Raw genomic sequence first — 27,929 nt, 5'->3', positions numbered from 1 at the left:
AGTCATCACTCTGTTTATGAACTCTGTGTGTGTGTGTGTGTGTGTGTGTGTGTTTTGCTGGGGATTGAACCCAGGGCCTGTGTATATAAGGCAACTGAGCTATATCCCCAGCCCCTTATGAACTCTTTTAAGGGATGATAAAGATGATAGTATGCACTGGAGAAAGACTGATGACCAGCACTCTAATTTATGATGGACTTCCAAAGACAGGAAAAAGGACAAGCTTAATTGTTAGTGGCTAGACACCAATAATTAATTATATCACTTTATTATCTACTGAGCAATGCTTTAGGCTAGGACTTCCCCTTAGGACATTCTGGGATAAATGACAATAGGAAAATATACAGCCTAGAGTTTAGAGCCTAGATTGTAATTCACCAGTCCTGATACTGGAGGGGGAGGGCAAAGAAGTAATTGTTCAAACTAGTCAATCCTTATACCAGTTTTCTCCAAATTTTCGCCCTTTTTGTGCTCTTAATTTTATCTGTGAGGATACCTGTAGCGAGCTATGGTTCACTGTACCATTATGTGCTGTGAGAAAACAGGCCAAAGCACAGGTTGCCCCTTAATGAACTACTCATACCCATTCAGCCAGCTACACTCCCACCACAGAAGACTTCAAAATAGCTCCCCATGTCCCCTGGGAGTTTTATCTCTTTTTGTTTTAATTATTATCTAAACAATTTAAAGAACATTGTAATCAAAATATACCAGAACTTTACATGGTTTTATTATACATTACTGTTATTGAAAGCAAACTTTATACAAAAAGCTTTTTATACACATAAAAAATTCCTGGCTAGGCAAAGCCATTTGTGTGTACATACACACCATACACACATAATATTTTACATCATTATAATTATACATATTTATAAATACACTATTTAAATTATTTTACAATTTACCAAAATGAAGGAAGGCAATTATAAAAACAAATAAAAAAGAATGAAAACATTAAACTAAATAGTTAAGTTTAAAATGCTACAAAATTTTCTAAAAATCGAGAAGGAAGTCATCTCTTTGAAATATCAAAACTAAGGTTTCAATACTACATTATTGTGGCTTTCATTCTGATAACAAGTTCTCATGTTTAAAAATAAATATTTTGACCAATGACAGGTTAGCAAATCAGACTGAATAAGCTGAACATGTTGATTTGAGATTAGAGTCAATAAGCAACAACATGTAGACAATCATCTAGGAATCAAAACTGATAAAACCTCCTTCTAGTTCCCCATTTAAAACATGAGGAATTCAAAGCTTCTGTGTGGTATGAAATATCAATTAAAACTCCAAGGAATTCAGCAACTTATCTGTAATGCAAGAAAATGCTAAAGTTATAACTCTATTTTTCTGGTATAACCATTTTCATGTTTTAAATGACTCTACTTGGAACATATTAAAGAGCTAGCTTTTATAGAATCGGTTGGGTAACTATTGTTAAATTCTGATTTTGTCAAGAATTTAATGAAGCTGTAGTACTTGAGGGATAAAAATCAGTTAAGAGTCAGCTAGGAATGAAATAACTCCCTACATTATTATTGTGCAAGCAAAAGAAATCTTGGGATATATTAAAAGATTTTAAATAAATAAAATTTTAAAATATTTTAGATTTATACTGGAATATGGAGATTTCAAACTAAGTATCATTTCCAGATTCAAATTAATTAATGAATTTACTTTCTCTTCTGAAGAGAATGGAAATTATATTTAGATAACATTTAGGTTAAAAAAAAAAGTTTTCTTTCTTGAATGCAACTAAAGTCTTAATGCACAGTGAACATGAAAAATAACCAAGCCATTAATGACTTAACAATATTTTTTTTAAAGTTATTTAAAATAAGCTGCTTCTCCAAATCCTCCATTAGTCAATCTTATATTCAGAATGATACAAATAGAAATTTAACTTCACAGTATACTACTACAAAATCATTTGAAGACCTCAATAGCAAACCAGTTGCTTTGAGAAGATATGGAAATTAACAGGTTATCTGAAGACAATAATTCACAAGTGGACTAGAAAAGGATTAATAACTCAAAAATATTTAAAATCCTTCAAACTATGATCCATGTCCAAATATGTTTTCTATTTAGATTTAACTCAAATTTAAACATTGATGTTTGGCATTCATAATTCTGACTATAAATCAACTGAAAAATATAGTGATATATTTAATATTGTTCCAATTTTTCTCCCATAAAATCCAAAATTTTGATCAATTATCTGTGGTCTTAGAGAAACAAACAAAGAAAAAACCCTGATAATTCAAAATTATTGCCTTAATAAAACTATACAAGAATGATTTAAAGAAATTAAGGGCATATAGGTTTGTGAAAAGTATTAATACCTTAATGCAGTAAATCCTGTCATTTATGTAGATGACAATGGATTTCATGTTCATGAGCCTGTGTTTTGTATTTTAAGGTATCACACTTTTGATAAAAAGATGCAAGAAATATTAGATGACTGCGCAAATTTCACTAGTTATGAAACATACTGCTACTCACACATATTCTTTTACTTTTTTTCATCTATAAAAATTTTATTAGTAATCATCAAAAGCATTTTCCCCCACCTTAAGACTCATCAGCAATCAGAAAGTTGAGGAGAGATGCCATGCTGATCTGAACTGCAGCAGGCATCACTGAGTAGGCCCCTGCACATGAGGTGACCTTAGGTGCCTGCAATCATCCTTCAATCTGAGACTGAAGCAGGAACTCAAATGGATTGTCTCTCACCCATTATTCACATCTTCAATGACTAACAAGCCATTAACTGCAAAATGACAATGTCAGATATTTACTATACTAGTCTCTTGTAGTGTAAACATTAACTACCTGCATTTTGACTTTTCAAAGAGCTTCATTAGCTGCTGGAATCTTTCTGAAACCTGAAAAATTAAAAGTGATTATAAATATCTCAACATCTATCATCTTTGATGAATATTTTTGCAAAACATCTGAAGACAGAAAAAATTATCCTCAATAAAGATATGAAGTAATGTTTAGAAAAACATAATAAAGGTGAATGTTTAATTTTTCAATATTCAATTTTATTAAACTAGCAAACACTACCAAGTTGCCTGATAAAATAAGTAAATGGTAAGACACAGAGTAAAAAATGAGGACCATTTCAGCCATAATTCTTCTATAATCACCAAATTTTTTTGTTGTTTTTGGGTACCAGGGATTGAACCCAGGAGCATTTAACCACTGAGCCACATCCCCAGCCCTTTTGATATTTTGAGACAGGGTCTTACTAAGTTGCTTAGAGTCTCACTCAGTTGCTGAGACTGGCTTTGAATTTGCCATTCTCCTGCCTCAGCCTCCCAAACTGCTGGGATTATAGGCATGCAGCATAGCACCTGGTATAACCACCAAGTTTAATAGCTCTACACACAGCTATATTTTTAAGGAGGTTAGCTACTAAAATCTACACATTTTGTTAAATCTACATATGTAGAGAAGCAACACTGGTAAACCAACAGAGATGTAAAAATTGGGTTCTTACCTGATTTGGATTTTTATTCAACTTGACAGCTAAATATGTAAATGTTTTCAGTGATGGCCCTCTTTTCTGACACTCCAATAAAATTTCCCGGTCATCATTTCTGAGGAGGAAAATTATATTTAGCTTTTATACAATTGATGCAGAAAAAGTAATATATTCCACTGCCTTAATGTCCATGAATAGAAGTGACATTTTAATTGAAACCCATAGGGAAAAGACCAGAATATTCAAAATGGTTATCTGAGAAACACAAATATAAATTATTTTACTCTTTCCTTTTTTGTGCTACTGGGTGGGAATTGAACCTGGTGGTGCTCTACCACTGAGCTATATCCTCAGCCCTTTTTAGCCTTCTGAGTAGCTGAGATTACAGGCTATAGGCATGTGCCCCCAAACCCACCTTAAGTGAGGTCTTAAAACCTGCACTTCTTAAAAAGTTCACATAAAACTCAAAAATACACTCTATCTAACTTTACAATGATTTGTAAAGTTCTAATTTAGGGAAAAAAAATAAATTACCCAAACTCCTAGGTTTTGTTTCATCACTTCTACCATCTGTCATTCCTTTTTTTTGTTGTTGTTGTTGTTTTAGTTGTAGTTGGACACAATACCTTTATTTTATTTTTATGTGGTGCTGAGGATCAAACCCAGTGCCTCACGCATGGTAAGCAAGCACTCTACTGCTGAGCGATAATCCCAGTCCTAACTTTCCATTTTTCTAAAATGTGCTTATACTATTTTCCTTCCAAATGAGGAAAAAAAAAAAGTTTCTTTGTAACTGGAAAAAAAAAAACACAATGAAAATCCCTACTTTGATGGCTAATTCCCAACCCTTTTTAAAAGTTATATTACAGATTGTTCTACAGTATAGCCAGAATGTACCCTAGAATGTATCTTTAACTCTGGTCACTTTTAAAATAACTCATCACTTTTTCTTATTTTAATTAATTTATTATTGTTATTATTTATTTACTCATTTAATGCAGTGCTGAGGATTAAACCCAGAGCCTTGCACATGCTAAGCAGGCACTCTACCACTTTTCCTTATTTTAGGATGGGAAATATCTGATGACATTACAGATGAGATTGTAATTTCTTAAAATTTTCTGGTAATTAATGTCTCTACAAGATCCTTACCTTGTCCACAAAACTACAATTTCTCCCTTCTTTTTAATAATATTCTTTGCAGAAAGGCTTGTAGAATTGTTGAGTGCTATTGATGAATCCTTAATACTTGGGCTTGCCTTTAATGATGAGGGATCTTTATTCACTGTAGGGAGTTTTTTCTTATTGGTTTTCTTTTGATGACCTTCACCACTTTCACCAGAATCTTGGCCAAGTTTGGTCTTTTCCCTACTAATTATGTCTGTTTCCTTTCTTTGTCTTTTCTGAGAAGAATGATTTAGCATAGAAAAACTTTTTCTCTTCTTGTGAGCATTATCCAAAGTCCCAGGAAATTCTGAATCATCAGAAATTGATGTGGGCTCTGATTTTAAATCATTCTTTTTTACTTCATACAAATCAGGAGATTCTGTGGTCAAATCTATATAGTCTTCTTCAACAATGCATTCCAAAGGCCTATTTCCTATTTGCACCTTTTCTTCCTTACAGTTATCTTCATCTACACATATTACCTGACAATCCAAACCTTCAATAGCTAACACAGGATGGTTCCCTTCATTTTTACTCTCACTTGAAGCATCTTGTGTCAAATCAATAAATGCACCTATAGTATCAGGGTGTAAAGAATTATCCAATATTTGAGCATTCTGATCTACATTGCCTCCAGAACATTCCAACTGGTTGATATTTAAAACTGTTACTTCTATGAATTCCCCCAAGTTTTTGGTCTCAGTAACTGGATCCTTTGTTAGGTCTATATATGTGTTTGGAAGATGATCCACCACAGAGTGTGGGATTTCGTCCACTGAAGGCAATTCTTCAATGCTTTCAGGCACTTTTGGTTCCCATACTTGATGCAATTTAAAACAATCACCAGTCACTTCATCACTACGACCCATTTTACCTGAAGCATCTTTAAGAAATTCATATATATCAGGAACCTGTGTTTGTATCACAGAGTCCTGTTCTTCATGTGTTGGTTTACTGCTATCAACATTGTTGTTGGAATTTTCTAATTCCAACTCTGGAGACTTAAAAACTGAGTTCTGATCTGAAATATATTCTTTTTCTGCTGCTTCATCAGCTTTCTTTCCAATTCCTGGCAAAGGTACCAATGACTCATCAGCCACATTCTGTTTAAGACCAGGGGAAGTGGATGGTGCTGCACGCCTTATTTTCACAATGAAATGATCATTGGATTTTTCCATTATGACAGCATGCATGGGTAGATTAGGATGGTACTGAAAGCCTGGAGCAACAGACCGGCTTGTCCATGATGAAGAGCAACTTGATTTACTGCTTGAGTTATCAGACTCCAGAGCTAAGTGAATATCTTGCTCAGATGCATCCTCTTCCTCAAGTAAGGCATCTTCACTAAAATGTGCACTAATAACTTCCTCTGGAGTTGAACTAGACAAAACTTCAGGTTTTAAGAAACTGAGATGACCATCTGACTTCAGAGGTGATGGTACTGTTAAAGAGACTGCAAGATCTTCAAGGAGTATGGAAGAAATGCAGGACTTACCCTTTTCTGAACTACATACATTATCTTTACTTAAAGCTGTGTTAGTAGACACTTCAAACATACAACTTTCGTCCAACACGTCAGGATGAACTGGCAACGAAAGCCCTGAAGACAGAGATGGACCTTTCTCAGATGATAATAATGACCAATTATCATCACTAATCATTTTGGGACATGGAGAAGCTACCCCTGAAACTAGCTCTTCTGTTGTACAAGTTGGTATAGATTCACACTTAAGACTCTCTAGAAGCTGTTTCTCTGGCGTCTTTAACTCCCACTCAGTTTTTTCAGTACAATTAACACTGTTGTCCAAAAGATCAGAACCTTGCAACAAACTTTTAAATATTTCACCCATCTGTGCATCACTAACTAAATTAAAAGTTAAGCTGGATGCTTGCTGTTCAGTAAGAATCTCAAAACTGCGTTCTGGCTTTAAAGCTGCATGCTGGGTTGTCTGTGTATCTTCTATGGTGTTGCCTTCATTTTTCCCTAGCTTTGAAGTGCTTGGACAGTTTAGTTCCAAAGAGTGCTGAGCAGACTGAGAGTTTTTTATACTATCAAAGCAAGTGTTAAAATTTCTTTTAATGTCATGCTTCACTGCATTAAGACTGGAGTTATTCTGGACTTGATGTTTATCCTCAGATTTTTTACCTCCCAGCAAAGACTTACAATTCACAGAGTCTTCTGGTTTGGGCAATTTTTCTCTCAACATTTTTTTGTTAGAATTATCCACATTCCTCTTCTGTGAATTTGAATACTGTCTTTTGTCTTTACATGTTTTATCAGATTTTCCTTCATCACTGTCACTTCCAAAGTTTATGGAATCACAAAACTTTACCAAGATTTTCTTAAGCTTTGCAAACAAATAATCAAGTTGTTCATCTACAAACTTCCACAATTTTTTTTTCATATCTGGTAGCTGTTGTTCAAATAAGCGATCAACTATGCCATTCTTCTTAACTTGTTTAAGTTTAGATTCTATAACATCACAGAGATTCTTCTGTAAAGTAGTCACTGACTTAGAGATCTTGGATAAGTCAAGGTGTTTAATTAGTGATGTAAAACTCAAAATTGCTGACTCAACAATTCTATGAAATTGTATCAGTGAAAATTTTACCTTGAATTTCATATAATTTTTCCTCACATGCTTTCTTATCACTCGCAACATATGCATTATTTCTCGGACAGAAGAGGGTGCAGCAATAATTGAAACTATCTTTTCCAAGCTAGAAGTACTCATTGTTTTATCTTTCCTCTCTGTTTTTGAAGATCTGTTAGATTCACTTGGTCTTTTATTCCATTTGCTATTGGTCTGGTGGGTTTTTACAGATGTTTTTCTATGTTCTATATCCAAATGCATGGTATTTTTCCTCCTGCCTGGGCTAGTTCTTGTGTTCTGCACTTCAGCAGAAGTTCTAGGTTTGGCAGTTCTGTCCATAATTTTTTGTGGCTTAGGGTTTTCACTGTCACTTATAATTTCTCCTTCTTCTAATTCATCTAAAGATGAATTCTTACAGGAAACTTCTTCTGTACATCCATCAAATTTGAGAACTGGCTTTTGATTTTCCTTATTGAGATCAGACTGACTCTTAGACATACAATTAACAGAATCTGGTGGAATCACATCTGTGAAAGAGAAAAATATATTAAAGTCACACAACCATTGAGCAGTCATTTTGCAGTTCCATCTTAAAACAAAAAATCAAATACTGAGGCAATTCATTACTTTAAATAGTCTCCTTTTAAACAGCAGAATTTTAACACCTAATATTCCTTTTCATGCTTTCTTTAGGTACTAGGAATTGAACCCATAACAGTTTACCACTGAACTACATCCCCAGGCCTTTTTCATTTTTTATTTTTATTTTTTTAAGATAGGATCTAAGTTGCTAAGGCTGGCTTTGAACTGATGATCCTCCTGCCTCCTCTTCCCAAGTTGCTGGAAGTACAGGCACAAGCCACTACAACCAACTATACTTACTCATTTCATTTGGCTTTTACTATTCTAAAAAGAGCTTAGAAAAGGCTGGAACAGTAGCTCAGTAGTTAAGAATACATGCTTGTTATGTGGTAAAGCCTGAAATTCAATCACCAGCAATGCAAAAACCAAAAACCAAATAAATAACACTTTTCAGAAGGTGTCTGACAAGTGCAGAGTTTAATCAACTGGAGATGATCTTTCCTTCATTTTAGCATCATCACCGCCTCTATGCATGATGACTTTTGAACTACAAAATTATATCTGGGCTGTGCCAGGGATTTTGCTCAGTGGTAGAATGTATAACTAGCATGCTCAAACCCAGCATCAATAAATAAATACACACATTTGAAAATGACTACAGTATTTTAAAAATCTGTTCAGTCACTCTATTTTTAATTAAAAATTAAAGGAGCTGGGGACATAGCTCAGTGGAGAGTGTATGCTTACTAGCACACAGATGGTCCTGGGTTTAATCACAGTGCAAGGAAAAAGAAAAATTAATTATCTTCATTCAGACTAAAGGCTCAATGTACACTACTAGTTAGCAAAAAATAATCAATAATATTATTCTCATGTTATCAAAAAAGAAAAAGCACCAACTTATCTTGCTTATGTAATTTACATTATAAAAAAATGAGTTGTGGAAGACATCACACGTAAGCTATTACCTTTATGAATGTTATTACACACTGGAACATGAGATGGGCTTTCCATTCTAAGAACTTTTGCTATAGGTCTCACTGGACTATTCAGAGGACTGATGGCTTCTGGAATAGGTCTCAGGTGATTAAGGTCAATGCTCAAAACTGAATTTTCATCATCATGACATAATGAGTTTGTTTCCCCAATTTCCATTCTGTGGTCCATCAATTCAATCTGCTGAAGGGAAGATGCTAAAGCCTCTTTAGGTGAGCAGGGCTCCAAATGACAAGACTTACTTTCAACCAGAGGTATATCTACAAGGGAAGGCTCAAATTTGGGGTTATCATGTTCTGAATGGACTACAGGTGAAATGCCAGTTCCTTCAATTAAAGATGGCACCTGTGTTTCACTGGTTTCAGCGACTTTACTTGCAGAAGCCTCTTTCATCTCCATACCCTCAGAAATACAAGAACTCAAACCACCTTGTCTTTTGGTATCCAATTCTAGGACAAAGTTTTGAGAAACACCCATTTGTAATACATCCATTATCACAGAAGCTTCTGCTCTTGCACCATCAACAATCTCTCCCGTTTCTGTTGATGGAAACAAGGATTCTGTTTGTTCCATTTGCACAGGTGTTGAGAAGGAAGTCTCTGTACAACAAATGGGCATTTCACAAGGGATAATATTTTCAACAGATTTAACCAGTAAACTATTTTCTTCCGGTTTGCTTTCTGGAATAATGATCCTGAATTCAGACTCTGCTGGAAGAGAATCTTTTGGTTCCAGTAACTTTGATTTGTTTTCCTCTGGGATATGTTCACTGACAGAAGGCATACATGTCCCTGTTTCAGACTGTACCGAGGACTCTAAATCAAATCCACTGCTGGACTTGGGAGCATCTATTATTTTATGCTGATTATCCTGAGAAGCAGGCTGTTTTTTTGCAGGAGAAAGAGTTAAGTTCAATTTTTCCATAAAACTTAATTTTAAGTCTTTATTTTTGGTTTCATTTGGACCATTCTCACCTCTCACTGCAAACTCTTTATTATCTGCTCCTTCAGAAACTTTGCTAATAGAGACTTCTCCTTGATCATTTTTTGGTTCATTCTCTTTCTTTAAATCAGTAGTGGTTTTCTTAGTTTCTTTATCAGTCTGCAAATGTTCTGAAGGTGACTTTTTGTCACTTCTCATATGCCTATTCTCCTCTTTGTTTTCTCGTTCTCTTTTCCGCTTATCTTCAGTTCTGTGCCTTTCAGGTTTTAAAGGTGTATTTTCCCTGTGGTGCACAGCATTGGCTTCCTTGGAGTCCGTGTGTTTGTGAGTTCTACTGTTTGAAAGAGAAGATGAACACCTCCCATCTTGAAAACCATGACTGCTAATCCACCTGTCTCTTTTACAATCCTCCCATCCTCTTCTCTCCTCTGGATGGTATTTACTGGAATTATGAGACGATTTGATTTCAATCTTAGAATGGGGAGGTGGTGCTCGTTCGGATCTTCTCCAGTGATCCTGTTCCTTTCCTGCTGATTTAAGTTTGGGATCAACTTTTCTTTCTTCTTTGTCCTGTGATTTAAGTTCTTTTCTATTTGTATTTTGTGACCTTTCGCTTTGTCTATCTAGTTTTTTGTCATTTTGAGATTCAACTCGAGCATGTGATCTTTCCCTGGAGGTCTCCTTCTCCCAAGAAGAGCTGCTGCGTTCATTCCTGTAATCTGAATCTGTGTTACTTTTGAAATTTGAATTTTTGTTCTCAGCTTTTTGTTCACCTTTACCATGTTTCTCAGAACGTCCTTGTAGCCTTGGACTAGTTTCTGTATTCCTTGGTTCACCATCACCAGAGCTATTACTTAAATCTTTTCGTGGTCTATCAGTTCCTCTACTATACTGGCTGTGTCTAATATCTTTTCTCCCTCTTCTGTTATCCTCACTTGAGCTACCTTCACCAACTTGATAATGTGAACGTGACCATAAGCCATTGTTACAGTGCTTTTCAATGGATGTAGGCAAATGTGAAGTGTTCTTTTTTTCAGAATGTGAATTTCCTTCCTTTTCTAGGTTTGGCAGTGAAGTATTATGATGTACATCTTTAGACACATCATTTCTAATTCTATGATCAGTCTTTGAACAATAATCCAAATGAGGAGATCTGGATCTAAGATCTTTTGTTTTAACTGCATCTGATGTCCTTGGAGTTTTATGATTATTTCGAAAATGTGGAAACTCAGACAATCTATTGAGAAATAAATTAACGACAAAAAAGCAAAGTTAGCTGAATAATCTTCCAAATGTTATTCACATGTGACACACTTTTAGAATTAGGAGCCTACAAAATGGCAAAAGAAACTTCATGGTATAAAAAAGAGTGATTGGGGTTGGAGATGTAGCTCAGTAGTAGAGCACTTGCTTATTAGCATAAGGCAGGCTCTGGGTTTGATTCTCAGCACCACAGAAAAAAAAGAAAGTGAGTGGTTAAGAATTTACTTGTTTTGGCTGGGTATACTGCATGTGCAAGGCCCTAGGTTTAATTCTCAGCATTGGGGGGTGGGGGGGATTTACCAGCTTCCAACTGAATTAGCCAGCATTCAAAATAAGGATCTCTCTTTCTCTCTCATTTGCTTTTACTTCAAAGGCTACCTATCCCAGCCACTTGCCAAACTATTTTAGTGTTCCTTACCATAGGTGCACAGTCTCCAAACTAACCATCAGTTCACTTCTTATATGATAAGTGATCTATTCTTTCCCTCATTCACTCTAGTCTGACTGAAACAAAAGAATTAGAAAAGGAAAATACAAGGAAAGCTAGAAAACAGACATGATCAAAAAGTAAACCTTAATAGAATTCTCTAACCTCACTATCTATTTTGAAGACTATTCCACAGTAAAGCACAGCATAAATAGCCATCTTAAAGTGGTTCATGCTATGCAAAAATAAAAAGAAATATAACACTGGGATTCTTTTCTTAGGAGAATGACATGTATTGACTACTAAAAAATAAGTCTAAGTATTAAGGTTCATATTATTGTTTTGGAACACTGGTAGTTTTTCTAGTAATAAAATAAAGATAGCTCATTGTAGTTTTTGTGATAAGTTTATCTTCTTGAACTTCCATAGAGGTGACTTTTCAAAACTCACTTTTAGGCTAGGTGTAGTGTTGCATACCTGCCATCACAATTACTAGTGAGTCTAAGGCAAGAGGATAAGTTCAGTCAGATTTGACAAGTTAGCAAGAACCTGTCTCAAAAAATGAAGACTGGTAATGGGGCTCAGTAGTAGAATGACCCTGGGTTTGAAGTCCAGTAATCCAAAACAACCAAAAAAAGGTGGGGGCTAGATGTGGTAATTTTTGCCATAGCATGATGCCCAGATTTATGCTTCAGAAGGTAGTTATCCTATGGCTGTAATACCAAGAAGAGACAAATTGGAAGGTAGAGAGAGTAAAAACAGATGCACAGATACCAACAGAAAGATTACTACCAGTTCAAATGGGAATAGAATGGTGGAAACAACTGTAGGACAAAAGAAAAAAATATTTGCAAGATCAAAAGTCATAAACATCAACAGAATGTGGTATCAATCTGGACTGGGGGAATGATGGAGATTTAAGTGTCAATGATGACCCCTATGCAGAATAACTACATGTCCCAGCTTGCCAAGCAAATCTTGGCATATAATTACTGTTAGCTATTCCTTCAACTCTTACAAGTATTCTAGTATAGACTATAAATTAAATGGTCATGCAACTCCTATGTCTCTGGTTTACACTAATCAAATAAATGATAGGACAATCCACTGAGCTAGAAAACAATGAAAAAGTTTTAATGATAAATCACTTTTGTTTGAGGTCATTTAAAAAACTTTAAAGACAAGTATGTGCATATATAAAGTAGGTATATACATATAAATGAAACTGATCTAGCATGGGTGAGATTGTATTATTAAGAAAACACCAACATAGCTGGGCATAGCGGTGGCTATAATCCCAGCAACTTGGGAGAGTGAGGCAGGAAACCAGCATCAGCAACCTAGTGAGGCCCTAAGCAACCTATCTCAAAATAAAAAATTAAAAAAGGGCTAGAGATATATAGTTCAGTGGTAAAGCACCCCTGGGTTTAATCTCCAGTACCAAAAAAAAGATAATACTGATAGAGGAAAAAAAGGACAGAGGCTTGAGCTTTGAGAAATGAAACCTACAACTAATTACAGGAAGAAAACTCACTAAAACAAAATGAGAAACTATTTCAAGAAGGGATGTTGGTCAACTGTGTCAAACAATGTACAAAGGGGCCAGTTAAATGGAAGTCAAAACTGTTTGATGGATTTAGTGGAGATGACTATTGACCAAAAAGATAGCTACTTTGGTAGACCATTGGAGGCAGATGTCAGATGGACTGGGTTCAAGAGTGAGTAAAAAGACAGGAAATGGAAATAGCCAGTTTAGACAACATTTTCAGACATTTGGTTATGAAAGGAAGGAAAGGTACAAACTTCTCTACAACACAGATTGTCCCCAAATAAAGAAAAAAGAGTGAGCAAAATAGAGAACACACTTGAGAAATAAAAGAATACATAATTGAGACATAGTTTAAGAGTTGTTAATTAATAAGTGCACATGCTTTTTTGTGTATGTGCTAGGGATTGAACCCAGGACTTCACGCATTGCTCTACCACTGACCTACCTACACCCCAAATCCCTGCTCTCAGTATTTTAGTAATTTGGTATAGACCTAGAAAGACCCATAATATTTACACAATCTTTTCAGAAACAAAGAGTATTAGAATAAAATCCCAGGTAGTTTAGTAAATGGAATATACTCACGGAGGTATGTGGCAATGTTCTATAAATTATACATGTAAATCATTATGACAATAAACCATTAATACATTAGTTATTATTCTTACTAAATACAATAAAATACATATTTTCATTTTCCTACTGAAAGTAAAAATTATTCTGCACATCAATACCCACATAATTTAAAACATCCACATCCACCCCTTAGTTATACCTTTGGTGAAGATTATTTATTTCCTCATCTTTGCGGTTTATTTCCACTCTGGCAGTTTTGATAAGTGCTGAAATATTCTTTTTAAGAGACTGGTTTTCATTTTTTAAGCTGAAGTTCTAAAATATATATTAATAAATACATTACTAAAGTACATATCCACAGGACCATTAATAGTACACTTATATTAGTTAGGAATTATTGAATGCTAACCATGCCGGGCATGACATCATTTTATCTTATGTAATTCTAAAAAAAAAAAGCAACCCTATGAGAATTACTAGATTACTATAATTCCCATTGTACAGTCAGGGAACTAAGAGCCAGAAAAGATAGCTGGCACCAGAAAAGGCACACTTACAATAGGGTTCAAAATGTAAAAACAATAAACATCAGAAGAAATTTTTCTGCATGGGTCCCTCTCTTGAAAATCAAAAGCAAAAATTGGTAATAATTTTAGTACATTTAACAACTAATGTTAAGCCTGAAACTATGAATTAGTTCTCAGATGAACAAAGAACAAAATCTAGAGTTGACTTGTTCGGGAACAGAAAAGAAATAATTTTACCAAAAAGTAAAATAGGACATCAAATTCTTAATTTTTTGCAGCAGAATCACAAAACGGGTCATTTTTGCAAAAACTGAAAGCACCATCACCATTTTTTCACAAAAATCATTCTAAATCTTTGATCCTAAAAACTATATTGTTTTAAACCACCTACTGTTTCTATAAATGTTAAAACTTATTAGTTGGTTTAACAGATTTTTTATATTGATGCCATTTTAACAATTCAAGCAGTTTTCCTTTATCAATTTCATCAAATCAAGAAATAATGCCAAGGACTGCATATATAGCTCAGTAATAGAGCATGTACTTAGCATGGGTCAGGCCCTGGGTTCAATCTCCAGCAGAAAGAGAAAATAAACCTTCTTTATAAACTGCCAACGTGTCAATTTCTATTTATAACAACAACAAAAAAGTAGGGCTGGGGTAGAGTACTTGCCCAGCATGATGAGGCCCTGGATTTGATCCCCAGTATCACCAGAAACAAAAACAAAAACAAAACCCCAGCTTCTTTATATAAATGACCAACATTTGAGCATAACTTCTATTTGTAACAACGACGACAACAAAAAGTACACTTTTTCAGAAGAAACTGGGTCTCACTATGTTTCCCAGTCTGATCCTGAAGTGGGTTTGAATGATCCTCCTGCCTTCAGCCTCTTTAGTAGCTGGGACTACAGGGACCATGCATGGGCCAAGCTGGAAACATTAAGTTCTTTTTAAAAATTGTTGGTCTTGGGGATTGAACCAAGGTATTTTAAAATTTTGATTTAAAAAGTTAACAAAGTTTACAGTAGCTCAATTCATAATAGCTAAATTATGGAACCAATCCAGGTGTCATTCAATAGATGAATGAATAAAGAAAATATGGCATATGTATTCAATGGAATATTACTCAGCTTTAAAGAAGAATGAAATAATGGCATTTGCCAGTAAATAGATGGAGCTAGAGAATATCATGCTAAATATTTGTCAATTTTTTTTGGGGGGGGGGGACCAAAGGCTAAATGTTTTCTCTAATATGCAGATGCTAATTCACAATAAGGCAAGGAGCACTAGAGAAGAACAGCATTACTTTAGATTAGACAGAGGGAAGTGAGGAAGGGGAGGGGAGAGGATGTGGGGATAGAAAAAAATAGTAGAACAAAACAGACATTACTCTATGTATATATGTGACTGCATGACCAATATAATTCTACAACATGTACACTCAGAAAAATGAGAAATTATATCCAATCAATGTATGATAAAAAAGTGCATAAATGCATTCTGTCATGTATAACTAATTAAACCAAGTTAAAAATTAAAAAGGTGAAAAAAAAGTTAACAAGGCAAAAATAAAAGATTCATTATAATCCCACCTGTGTCTGTATTTCCTTAAACTTTTTCATCAGCTCTTTCATCTGCAGCTGACATTTTCCATATTCTACCTGTAACTGTAAAATATAAAAAGATTAATTTAAGCATCATACTAAAATATTTTCTTAGCTTAAATAACATTTCAAAATATTCAAAACTTTACAAACCAATCCTCAAAGAGAAATATGTACTAAAAATAAAGGCTGAGGTTGTAGCTCAGTAGTAGAGTGCTTGGGTAGCAAGTGTGAAGCATTGAGTTCGATTCTCAGCACTCCATATAAATTAATAAAATGAAGGTCCATCAACAACTAAAAAAAAGTATTTAACAAGATACTAGTTCTTAAAGTTTAGTCTACCAATAATTAATTTTTTAAAGTTTCACATTCAACCTTTAAATCTTAAACTTCAAATATGGTAGAAACTTCTTTAAGTCTCAAGACATATTATACAATATAACTTAGTACAAATCATAAAAAAATAAAAATGTTATATTACACTGTAGCTGAGTAAGGTTTTATATACTGAGACATTCAAATTTAGCCAAGCAAAATTGTAACTAAATTTAAACAAGTATCCAGAAAATATTCCTTTAAAAAGCAGGTCTGAAGGCAGAAACTGACTTAAATATTCTTTGGTTTTTTGTTTTTTTTTTTTTTGGTACTGGGGATTGAACTTAGGAGCACTCAACCACTGACTGAGCCACATCCCCAGCCCTATTTTGTACTGTATTTTATATATATTTAGTTATAGATGAACACAATAACTTTATTTTATTTTTTATGGGGTGTTGAGGATCGAACCCAGTGCTTTACGCATGCTAGGCAAGTGCTCTACTATTGAGTCACAACCCCAGCCCCCTATTTTGTATTTTATTTAGAGACAGGGTCTCACTGAGTTGCTGAGTGCCTCACTTTTGTCGAGGCTGACTTTGAACTCTCAATCTTTCTGCTTCAGTATCCTGAGCTTCTGGGATCACAAGCAGAAGCCACGGTGCCCATCTTTAAATAAATACTTTTAACCTAAGAATTAATTCTTAAACACAAAATGTTTAATCAATAGTAAGTTGCTGCCTGCTTTTGGGGAGCTACAAGAGTAAACAAGTATCATTAGTAATTGTGGCAACTCATACATCATTGTACGTTGCCTCCTTTGCAGTTCCTTCTTCAGTCAGGATCTCTTCATATAAATCCAAACAATTTCGAGATGGCACACAGGATTTGGAAGTGCTGTCTAAAACAAACAAAAACCCTTTACATTAACATATTAGGCTTCCTGATGTTATGTCTACCTCTATATATTTCTCCCTCTACTATATTTAATTCAAATATATACTGATTTCACAGATGACAGGTAAAATGTTGATTTACTTAAAATCAAATATGATAATCATATTTGTTCAAAACACTGGGAGATCTAGCATGAAAAAGGTTTCTAATTTAGATAGGTCCTAGACTCTCTGCATATCATTCTTATTGACACATTTGAAAATATTTATTAACTTTTCAAATGTTCTAATATCTTGCAACCAGTGATAGGAATAAGCAATAACATGCATAGACAACAACACCATGGCATTTCAAAGAACAAAAAACATTTAAATCTGAGACTTGATTGACAAAACTGTATGCTAATTTGCTTTACTGATCAAGGTTTGGGCATTACCTGAATGTAATCATTTCAAAGAATGGGCAAATTTAGAAACCATTAGGTTATTAGGAATTGCTAATAACAACAACAAAAAAAAACAAACCTAATAAAATGAGACTATTTCATGGAATTGACATACCAGAAACAGCATTGTCCAACCCAGCATATATGTCCAGTGAGCCTTCATCATTATTTTTAAGAGGAGAAGCTGCAAGAACAGCAAAGATTAGTTAAAACTGACTTTATAAACTGAGGTTTCTTTCCCAATCCAGGAAAAGATTTTTTTATTTTGCTCCAAAAAAGACAAGCTTTTCTACATACCGATAAACAGAAAGATTTCTGCACTAGATTTGTAACTTTACTTCAGATTTTAAAAATTTCCTTTCAAATAAATACTAATGAGAAGGTTTTAATTTCAGTAATAACAGACTGGTTTTTATCAAATCAATCTGCAGATAACAAGTATAAATGGTAAACAAAATATTAAAGGCTATCTGAAGAGTCAAAGAACAGCCCAAAGAGGAAAAAACTGAGAATGTATATGATCTTAGATATCTAGCACTACAGGGATTGGAGGGATAGGAAGACAATATCTGAAAGAAGACTATGAGTTCCCTATTTTCCTTTTTTTACTGCTTTTTGTTGAAGGACAGGTTCAGGTTGCTCTAGGTAGAGCTACACTAAGCATTGAAAAATCAGATGGAAACCTCCCCAGTCTTTTTTTTTTTTTTTAAACCAGGGATTGAACCCAGGGGTGCTTTAACCACTAAGCAACATCCCCAGCCCATTTTATGTTTTATTTTGAGACAAGGTCTTACTGTCTTAGAGCCTCATCAAGTTGCAGAAGCTGGCTTTGAACTTGTGATCCTCCTGCCTCAGCCTCCAGAGCAGCTGGGATTATAGGGATATGCCCCCATATCCAGCTGAAACCTCTAGTCTTAATGGCTTGAAGAACAGAGGAAAAACTACTGAGTTGACAACACCAATTTGAAGGCAAGAGAGGAAGTCCAAAAAGCCAAGGAGGAATTTCTCCAAATTCTGCCCCAAATATCTGGGTGACCTCCACAAAAGGTAGAACTCCAAAATAGATAGCTAAACTATCTGAACAGAGATTTCAGTTGTTATCCACCTCAAGGGAGATGAAAGTTTAAGTTCAGCTACATTAAATTTGCTAAAATTAAGAGAGGAATATATCAGATAAAATAATTTAGAGGAATATAACAGAACCCAGTGTCTATATCATATCATTCATAATGTCACAAATACAATCCAAAATTACTATATAGAAAAATCTCAGCAGAGAAATAGAAACAAAAATAACCACATGGAAAAAAAAAAAACTAAAACTGGTAACTGGATATTAAAAAAAAAACAACAAAAAGTCACTGGATGTACTTTATAAAAGAGCCAGTGAACTATGTAAATCAATAGAAACTACCCAATCTGTAGAAAGAAAGCAAAAGACAAAGGGAGAAGAAGCAAATCTTAGTGATCTATAGGATATCAAAAATTATCTACAGATATCACATAATGTTAATCTGGAGTCCAGAAGGAAATGGAGAATAAAGGGAAAATGATACACTGGGATGCTAAAGTACACTAGATGGAGTAGTAAGGTAAATGACTATAAACAATTGAGTAAATATACAGTATAATTTTTCCTCCTAATTTCTTAGTTCCTAATTCATTAAGATGTATAGGACTATTTAAAGTAAAAATTATAGCATTGCATTTGGGCGGTGACTACTATAAAATAAAGAGCAAGATAGAAGATAAATCCAACTATAAGATTATATATTTTATGTGAAAAAGTACAATTCTAATAAACAGACTATAAAATGTTAAAGACCTATCATACAATCCCTTGAACAACCACTGAAAATAATGCAAAGAGGTATAACCAAAAAGATTATATATAACTTAAAATGGAATTTAAAAATATACTCAAAGTAGAATGTATATTGGAATTGTCATTATTTTTTAAATGTATGTAGGAATGTAACTCAGTGGTAGAGTGCTTGCCTGCATGCACAACACCTTGGGTTCAATCACTAGCACTGCAAAGAGAGGGGAAAAAAAAAAAAAAAGTATAAGCAAGGACAGGAACTTGAGAGTAATATACAGAAATGAAAAGAGCTGTATCAAGCAAATGAGATTAACCATGTATTTCTGTCCTTCAAAATTTTAATAAGGTTGTAGATGTAATAAAATTTATTTATTTTTTGGTGCTGGGGATTGAACACAGGACCTCAAGCATGCTAGGCAAGCATTTCAACACTGAGCCATATCCCCAGCCCAGATGTGATAAAATTTAACTATTTGCGAATCCAGATGAAAGATAAAGATGTTCATTATATTACAGATTCAATTTTTTCTGTAGGTTTACAGTATTTTTTTAAAAAATCATAAGAGAATTGCAACTTGAAACTACATCAGCAAAAATAATCAAGTTACACTGAACAGTATTACCCAGACTGGTTATGATGACCATATTTGATATAAGCCCTTCCATATCTATGAATAATATTTTTTATGATGTTAGGGATTGAACCTATTATTGGCATGATAAGCAAGTAGTCTATCATGAGCTACATCTCCACCCCTATGAATATTTTTAAAAACATTCTAAGTAAAAGTAGAATTCTACCAAACCCAACTGTCTTTTCACTATAGCATTCATAATTCTCATTCACAATATGCATCTATAGTCTTAAAAAAAATGTAATGAAGTCACAACATAACTATAAGAAAAAAATTAAATAATAATGTTATATCAGGATTTGGAAGATTATCTTCTGCTTATTATCTAAGATACTTTTATTTAGTGCTAGAGATACAGCTCAGTGGCAGAGCACTTATATACCACATATGTGAGGCCTTGGCTTTTATTCCTAGCACCATCAAAAACAAAACAAAACAACAAAAAAGACAATAAAAAAACTTTTTATGAGCTTATTTTACTACCGGGTCTTCGTTTTCTCTTGTTCAAACTAACCATTCATTGTGACTGTTGTTTTTTTCTCTGAAAAACATTAAACAAGAATAAATGCACTTACTGAAAATATTAACTACAAGAGTAGTGAACACTTATTTTGGATGTCAATGGCAGTTATTACCATTCATACTGGCAAAACTGCTAACATGATTACATTTAGAAGTTAGAAAGGATATGAGATCAATTGGGTTTTGTGGTGTTATGGTGCACACCTGTAATCCCAGCTACTCAGGAGGCTAAAGCAGGAGAATAACTCAAAGCCTTAAACTCAAGGAATTTAAGGGTAGTTTGAAGAACACAGGATGACCCCATTTCAGAAAAAAAAAACAGAGTTGGAAATATAGGACCATAGCTCAGTGCTACAGTGCTCAATACTATGTGTGAAGCCCTGGATCGTCAGTACCATAAAAACAAACAGAAAAAGGTTCACATTTACTAAGCACTACTTATGACCCAAGCATTTTATTGTATTAATTTACTTATGTGAAGAGAGAAAAGGATACTAATGGCAGTTTACCATGAGGGTAAGTAAATGATTTGAAATTTAAAAACTGAGGCGGGCTGTGGCTCAATGGTAGCACACTTGCCTGGCATGTGTTAAGCACTGGATTCAATTCTTAGCACCACATATAAATAAATAAAGGTTTATCAACAACTAAAAAAAAATATATATATATATATAAAGTAAGTGAGGCTGGGGTGTTGCTCAGTGATAGTGCGGTGTGTGTGCTTAGCATGCACAAGACGCTGATTCAATAGCCAGCACTAAAAATTGTAAAAATAAGTAAATGGAAAGTCAGTCAATTTAGAAAGACAATTAAAAGTAACCTTACCAGAAAAGACATCAAATAAACTTGTTCCATCACCATTGTCATCATCTGCTGCCATGATCCTATTTCCTTTTGAGAGTTGCCATCTAAGGTATTAAATATAAAGATTTTCCACTGTTAAAATCAACCTCACAATTCAGAAAATAAACCTAACTTCAAGTCAAAAAGCAGCTTTTAAATTTGGAAATACTAATAAGTTTACTCTCTAACATACTAAAAAACAGACTCATGATAATCAAAAATATGCCTAGCCAGGAGGTAGGCACACACCTGTGAATCCTACCTATATGAGAGGCTGTGATAGGAGGATTGCCAGTTCGAGGCCAGACACTAAATTTAGTGAGACCCTGTCTCAAAATAAAAAATAAAAAGGGCTGTGGATATAGCTCAGTGGTAAAGCTCCCCTGAGTTAAAAAAGATATCATCTGGGCAAAAGTCAAAACTATAAAAAGAAAAAGTGTTAATAAGATTAAAACCACACACAAAGTAAATGATACTATGTTTATAAAACAGATCAAAATATACTAACACATCCAAAGCCTTGGGTTTAGTCTCCAACAATGCTTGAAAAAAAACCCACAAAATACAAATCTAATTTTTAACTAAAATAAGAACCATCACCATTCTCACCAAACACATACACACATTAATATTAGTAAGAAAGGTTGGGGATGTAGCTTAGTGGTAAAGTACTTGCCTAGCATATGTGATGCCCTGGGTTCAATCCATAGTATCACAAGAACTATACACACTTGCACACAATCCCTTAGATCCACTGCTAAAAAAAAAATGGGCAAAAAAAAAATTAAAAAGAGGGGAAAACATCTTTAGAACCAAAAGAATTTAACTTCAATAATAATGAAGATAATGCAAATTATGACAACGAGATATCATGTATAGAAAAGTAGTGATGTAGTCAGGTCTGACTACTTGGCTTACAAAGGCGTTAGCGTGCAGTCTAGAAATCTGGACTTCATGAGGATTCCTACTATTTCCAGAACTGATAACAAGTGGCTTACCATATCTAAACTGTTCATACAAACAATATGGTTTATGCTAAATACCTGCTTTCTTTCTAGAAGTCTAAAACTTTGATAAGTGCAAGGAGGGGCATTTCATAGCATCAGCCCCTAATAAAAACCCTCCATAAAGGAGATCAGGAAAACCCTCTTTAACCACTTTACTATATAAGGAGATAGTGAAAAGACATCATCTTAAGCAACCAGAACCCCATCAGAGATCCAAGTCTTTTGTGGACTTTTCAGCCTCCACAACTGTGATTAGTAAATGTTTGTTATTTATAAGACAATCAGTGTATGGCATTTTGTTATAGCAGCAGCCTGATCAAACTAAGACAAATAAAGAGCCCAAACCATAAGTAAACAACAATAGGATTTTTAACAAACTGAATGCAGCACATGAGTACCACTCAGATCAAGAAACAGATCATTTTCAGTACCCTAGAAACCCTCCTCATGTACCCTCACAGCCACTATTCATTCCCAAATCTTGAAAGATGTACAAAGAACAAAAGCATATACATTGCTGGTAACTTGCTCTGTAGATGTAGTATCTGCATGTCTATGGTGGATTGGGAAATATCAGTAAGGATGTGTACAGATTCTACGTGAGAACACCATTAGCAAAACGTTGAAAGAAAGCTTGATTAGGATAAACACATAGAATTGTAAATAAAATTCCTTGGTTGGAATGTACCTCAGGTAGAACAAAATTGGTAGACAGACTGTCAGATTCACTAATGTCACACAGAAGATACTAAACATCAGAACAAGAAATCTGAGCTTGATCATTTAGAGCACAGGAGCACGGAAGTGAGAACCTGTTCTTCACATTTTCTAGCTTCTAGAAGCTGCCTGCATTTCTTTGCTGGTGCTTCTTCCTCCACCTTCAAAATCAACAATGACCTATCTTCTTTCCTTTTCAACCTCAGCTTCTCAAAGTCACATTTTCTCTTTGCTTCTATCATTTCATTGACTTTCCTAGCTCCTGCCCTCTGAGTCCTTCTTATAAGGACTTGTGTGAGCACAGTGGGACCACTTGAATTATCTAGAATACTCTCCCCACTTCAAAATCCTTAGTTACATCTGCAAAGTCTATTGCCATTTAAGATAACATATTCACAGGTACTCAGGATTAGGAAATGGGCACCTTTTGGGGCCATTATTTGGCCAACCACACTAAAGAACTCATTTTAAAATTTTAGTTAAATAGCCACATGTGATCAAATATACTACACTGGATAATAGACCATGAACTATCTGAAGGCAGGGATCAAGTTTTATTAATCTCTGTATTCCTGATACTAATATACATACTTGAAGATGTTTACTATACAAACAAGGAAATGGGCCAAAAAAGACTAAACCAGCCAAAATAAATGTCTAAGTCCATGAATTGAAGCACATAGTTTATTCTTAAGGAAATTCCACTGGCTTCACACAGTCTACTTAATTTCATTTACCATGGAAAACTCACATCTAAAGGATTTCATAGAATTGTGGTTATTACAATTTCAATAACTATAAATGCCTTTTGAGTACTTGTAAAAATGTTTAGTTTCTTAAGGTTATGAACTCCTGGATATCACCAATCTTATTTTCAATAACTGCACAAGCATAAATTATTTTTTGGGGGTTAAACTATTGGACCAAAAAAAAAAAAAAAGTTAAAAAGAGCAAGTATCACCACAAAATGTAGGGGTACTAAAACAAATTTATAGTCAGCCCTGTTGCCTCCTCCAGGGGCCTGAAAACTAGGGACTACTTATACTAAAATACAAACCAATAGTCAGCAATAAGATGGTAAATAAATACATTCCTGTAAGTAATCAAGTCTAAAACAAAGAGATCATCAACATCTACTCACTTCTTGACATCTCTATTTCTTGAAATAACCTTAACATTTCCAAATAGCCTACTTACACTACCTTTGCAATATTTCTCCCATTTATGCCCATTCTTGCCATTTCAATGCGTTCCAGGCCCTCCCTATTGCTATCTAATTATCTTCCTACTCTAAATACATGTTGCAAACAACTATTGGATTAATATCACCTCTTGTTCAAAATTTTTCCATTACTTCCCATTATCTAGTGAATAAAGTTCCTTAAGGAGATAGTGAAATACACTGATATCTACTTTTCTAGTCCTATCATTCACTATCCCAGAGTTTCCAAAAATCCATTTTATGTCCAATTAAATTTTGCTCCAGTTTACAAACACACTTACTGACACTATCACCCCATAGCTCTTCCTCACATCTATCTGAGTTTACAAGCAAGTACAAGATGTGAATACCCAGATTAGAATATGTGAAGCCAATTAAAATGTGAGTTTTCAAAAAGTCAGGAGACAGGGGAAGAGGTTTATCTCAGTGGCAGAGAAGTTGCCTAGCATGCCTAGTTTGAGCCCCAGGACTAGCGGGGGGGGGGGGGGGGGGGGGGGGAAGGTTGGGAATATACTAATGATTAAGATACTTAGACTTCATCCAGTAGGGATTAGGAGAACCACTGAAGATTTCAAAGCAAGAGAACATCAGTCAAATCTGCACTTCAGAAATTTAACTCTAGCAAAGAATATGGAAAATATCAGTGGCAAGCACAATAGGGAAAGCTTACCAAAATAACGCAAGTGATTAGTAAGAGGTCATTCTAAATTATTTTTAGTGGAAATAAAGACAAAGAACAGATTTGAAAGATTTCTGTGGCACAATAAACAAGATTTAATGGATAGTGTATTCAAATGTCCCCGTTCCCTATTTCAAATTGTTCTTCATGCCACAACCTGAGCTGTCGTTTCAAATGCAAATTTAATTAAGTTCCCTCCTCTGCTTAAAACCTTTCAGTACTTCCTGATGATCTCAGGATAAATTTTTCTCACAATTTTTTTAAATACTTTTTTTAGATGTTAATGGACCTTTATTTTATTCATTTATTTATATATGGTCCTGAGAATCAAACCCAGTGCCTCACAATGCTAGGCAAGTGCTCTACCACTGAGCCACAACCCCAGTCCTCACAATTGTTTTTAAGACCCTGCATAACCTGGCCTCTAACCACCTTACTGATGTTACTTAGAGTCCTCTCTATTCCCCAGCAATCTATGCTCTGACTGACTATATTGGCTTTAACTCCTTGAACATGTTGTTTGTTCCTTCTCATACCGAATATTCTACAGAGCACTCTTTGCTCAACACCCTATCTTTATTTAACTCTTCGATATTTTGGCTTAGTAATGTTGATCATCTCTTGACCACTCTCTCTGCCTACTAGGTCATGTCCTTAGTAATATTTTCATATATATCATTGTGTCCTTTCTCTATCTGACTTCTCATAGTTCACATTTACATTTTTGTGGGATTCCTGGAGAAATGACCATATTATCCACTATACTGAAGCTCTATGAAGACAAAGATCATTTCCATTTTGTTCACCACTATATCCCCAGCTCTCAGCACAGGGTCTGGTGGGTTTTTAAATAATAAAAGAATATTTTTTGAATTAATGAAATTTCCGATTTCTTAAACTCTTTGAAGTTTCTAGCTTTGATTGCAAGGTCATAATTTTAATAGCAATGAAGAAACAAAGATATGAATTATCTGTATAACATCTAGATGGAGATGTCCAACAGAGGGCTGGAAATAGTATGTTGCACAAAAGAGAAGGCATGGTAGGTATTATGATTTGGAACTCATCAGCATCTTGGTAATACCTGGGGTTACGCTCTTGAAATCACAAAGGCAAGTGACTCTCCTAGAAAGAAGGGGAGGAGGGAGAAGAGAAAGAAGTATGTACAGTATTAGATTAGTTGGGAAAAAGAAAGTTTTTTACACTTGCTCTCACCTTCTCCCATTTGAGGATCTCAATATACAATGAGACTTACTAATAACGGGAGTGGTGCACCTGTGAAAAGCAGAGACAAAATTTTTAAACCTGAGAACCATAATGATTAAAAAGAGCTGTTAGCTGGGGGTGTAGCTCACTGGTAAAAGGACATATTTAGCATGTTCAAGACCTTGAACCCAAAGCTGGGTTCAATCCCCTGTATTGTAAGCTCAATTACTCACACAAAATTGTTCTATTCAGATATGGAAGCAAAGTAGATGAAATAAGGATAAACTAGTCTTTTTGATAGGACAATGTTTTAAAAGGTGGTCTGAAGGAAGTTTTATTTTTTAAAAATTGCAACAAAAGGGGCTGAAGATGTAGCTCAGTTGGTAGAGTGCTTGCCTCGCATGCAGAAGTCCCTGGGTTCAATCCCCAGCACCACCACCACCACAAAAAAAAAAAAAAAAAAAAAAAAAAAAAAAAAGCAACAAAGCAAGCATTTGTAGAGAATAATAGAAAAAAGCCAGGGGATGGAGACAGCATATTAGACTCCAAGGATGTGTGAAGGGAAGATACTAACAAAAGTTATTGTATACTGAACATTTTTTTTAACTGAACACACATTTATTTTGGTCATTATTTACTAAACACACCAATAATAACTATTTACAAAGCATTTACATTGTATTACGTGTTTATATAATCAAGAGATGATTTAAAAGCATACAGGAGAGTGTTTTAAAAGTATACCGGACAGTGTCATATACTATGTATTTATTATGAGCGAAGTACTGACCTAAATGCTCTAAATACATAAATGACTTGCCTTGAATCTTCCTTAATGTCATATGAGGACTATATTATTCTTTTTTCTCATTTTACAGATGAGGACTATTAAGACACAGACTATTAAGAAATTTGCCCAAGGTGAACAGCTGGTCAGTTTCTAAACCCAGAGGACCAAAATCAAGAATATATATTACAACACGAATATAGGTATATCTACCCATATATATGTGCGTGTGTATACACACAAACACATGAAAGGACATTATCTCTTGTAAAACGTCAGGAAATGCAAGGAAAAAATAATTTGGGGGAGTGAAGTGAATAAGAGAATTCTTGTCCTAGTAGCCTCTGTCCCTCTTCGAAGAGGCGTGGTGGGAGGTGGGGGATGGGTCTTGAGGACTGGCCAAAATTTTGGTGCTGGTGCTGTGAATAAGATCAGGGTCAAGTCAAAAAGTCAAGGGTCAAAGTCAAATTAATCCTAAAACACAAACGCTGAGATTTCTGCGAATTCTACATTCACATCTTAGTTACTGTGTGTTAGGTTTTGGTTACTGTGGTTTTAGGTGCTGTATTGACCAAGACAAATAACTTCTCTCGGTATAAGAGTTTCGGAAACAACCAACATAGTAATCACCTGATACTGGAAAATCCATTTTTCCAGAGAATCCTACCCAAAAGCTTTTAAGAGTGTGTACCAAAGCCAGATTGGATGGGGGGAGGGGCGCGAAGAGTGGTCGAAAGAGCAATTCCTCCCTGCGTTCGCTCCCAACCCCCTCCCGGACCCTCTCCTGGGACCGTCCAGGGACAGCAGAGCGACGCAGAGTGGGAGCCCAAAAGGTGCACCCCGGGGCTAGGGGAACGTGGCTACCTGCGGTCCACAGACGTAAGGTGCGGCCCTTACTCCAATCACTTAGTCGTTTTAAATGGGCTTCCTCCGACTCTCTGCCTTCCCGGGCGCAGCCAGTCTCGGTTTTGGAGACTACAGCACCATAGAGCCTCTTCCTGCAGCCCAGCTCAATGCGGGTCCCCACGGCAACTTACCCGCCCTGCCCGGCCCAAGACAGCCCGGGTTCCCTTCTGGACGCCGAGTTCTCTTTGGCATCTCCA

The 27,929-nt window shown here is 35.0% G+C and overlaps 1 protein-coding gene across 8 annotated transcripts; it reads right to left on the bottom strand.

Moving 5' to 3' along the window:
- Positions 1 to 748: 748 nt before the first annotated feature.
- On the bottom strand, positions 749 to 27,929 carry Casp8ap2 (caspase 8 associated protein 2). Of its 8 annotated transcripts, none has more exons than XR_013091623.2 (12): positions 27,691 to 27,885; positions 21,885 to 21,965; positions 21,191 to 21,273; positions 17,502 to 17,570; positions 16,845 to 16,945; positions 15,718 to 15,792; positions 13,795 to 13,910; positions 8,811 to 11,017; positions 4,652 to 7,787; positions 3,515 to 3,614; positions 2,580 to 2,894; positions 749 to 1,316 (listed from the first exon to the last, which is right to left on the bottom strand). XR_013091623.2 is itself a non-coding variant. In XM_076858424.2 (12 exons), exons 4-12 carry the CDS (start codon positions 21,243 to 21,245, stop codon positions 2,838 to 2,840), a joined length of 5,916 nt encoding a protein of 1,971 aa, XP_076714539.2. In that variant the 5' UTR covers positions 21,246 to 21,273; positions 21,885 to 21,965; positions 26,049 to 26,108; positions 27,864 to 27,929; the 3' UTR covers positions 749 to 2,837. The 8 variants fall into 8 exon arrangements, 7 of the variants coding, with proteins under 7 accessions (XP_076714539.2, XP_076714538.2, XP_076714541.2 ...); XM_076858424.2 differs by adding an exon at positions 26,049 to 26,108 and having other exon boundaries at positions 749 to 2,894; positions 27,864 to 27,929; XM_076858423.2 differs by adding an exon at positions 26,049 to 26,108 and having other exon boundaries at positions 749 to 2,894.

The sequence above is a fragment of the Callospermophilus lateralis genome, chromosome 6, assembly GCF_048772815.1.
Source record: "Callospermophilus lateralis isolate mCalLat2 chromosome 6, mCalLat2.hap1, whole genome shotgun sequence".
Taxonomy (NCBI): domain Eukaryota; kingdom Metazoa; phylum Chordata; class Mammalia; order Rodentia; family Sciuridae; genus Callospermophilus; species Callospermophilus lateralis.
The sequence above is the reverse complement of the archived record's forward strand: the minus strand, read 5'-3'. Positions and strand labels throughout refer to the sequence as shown.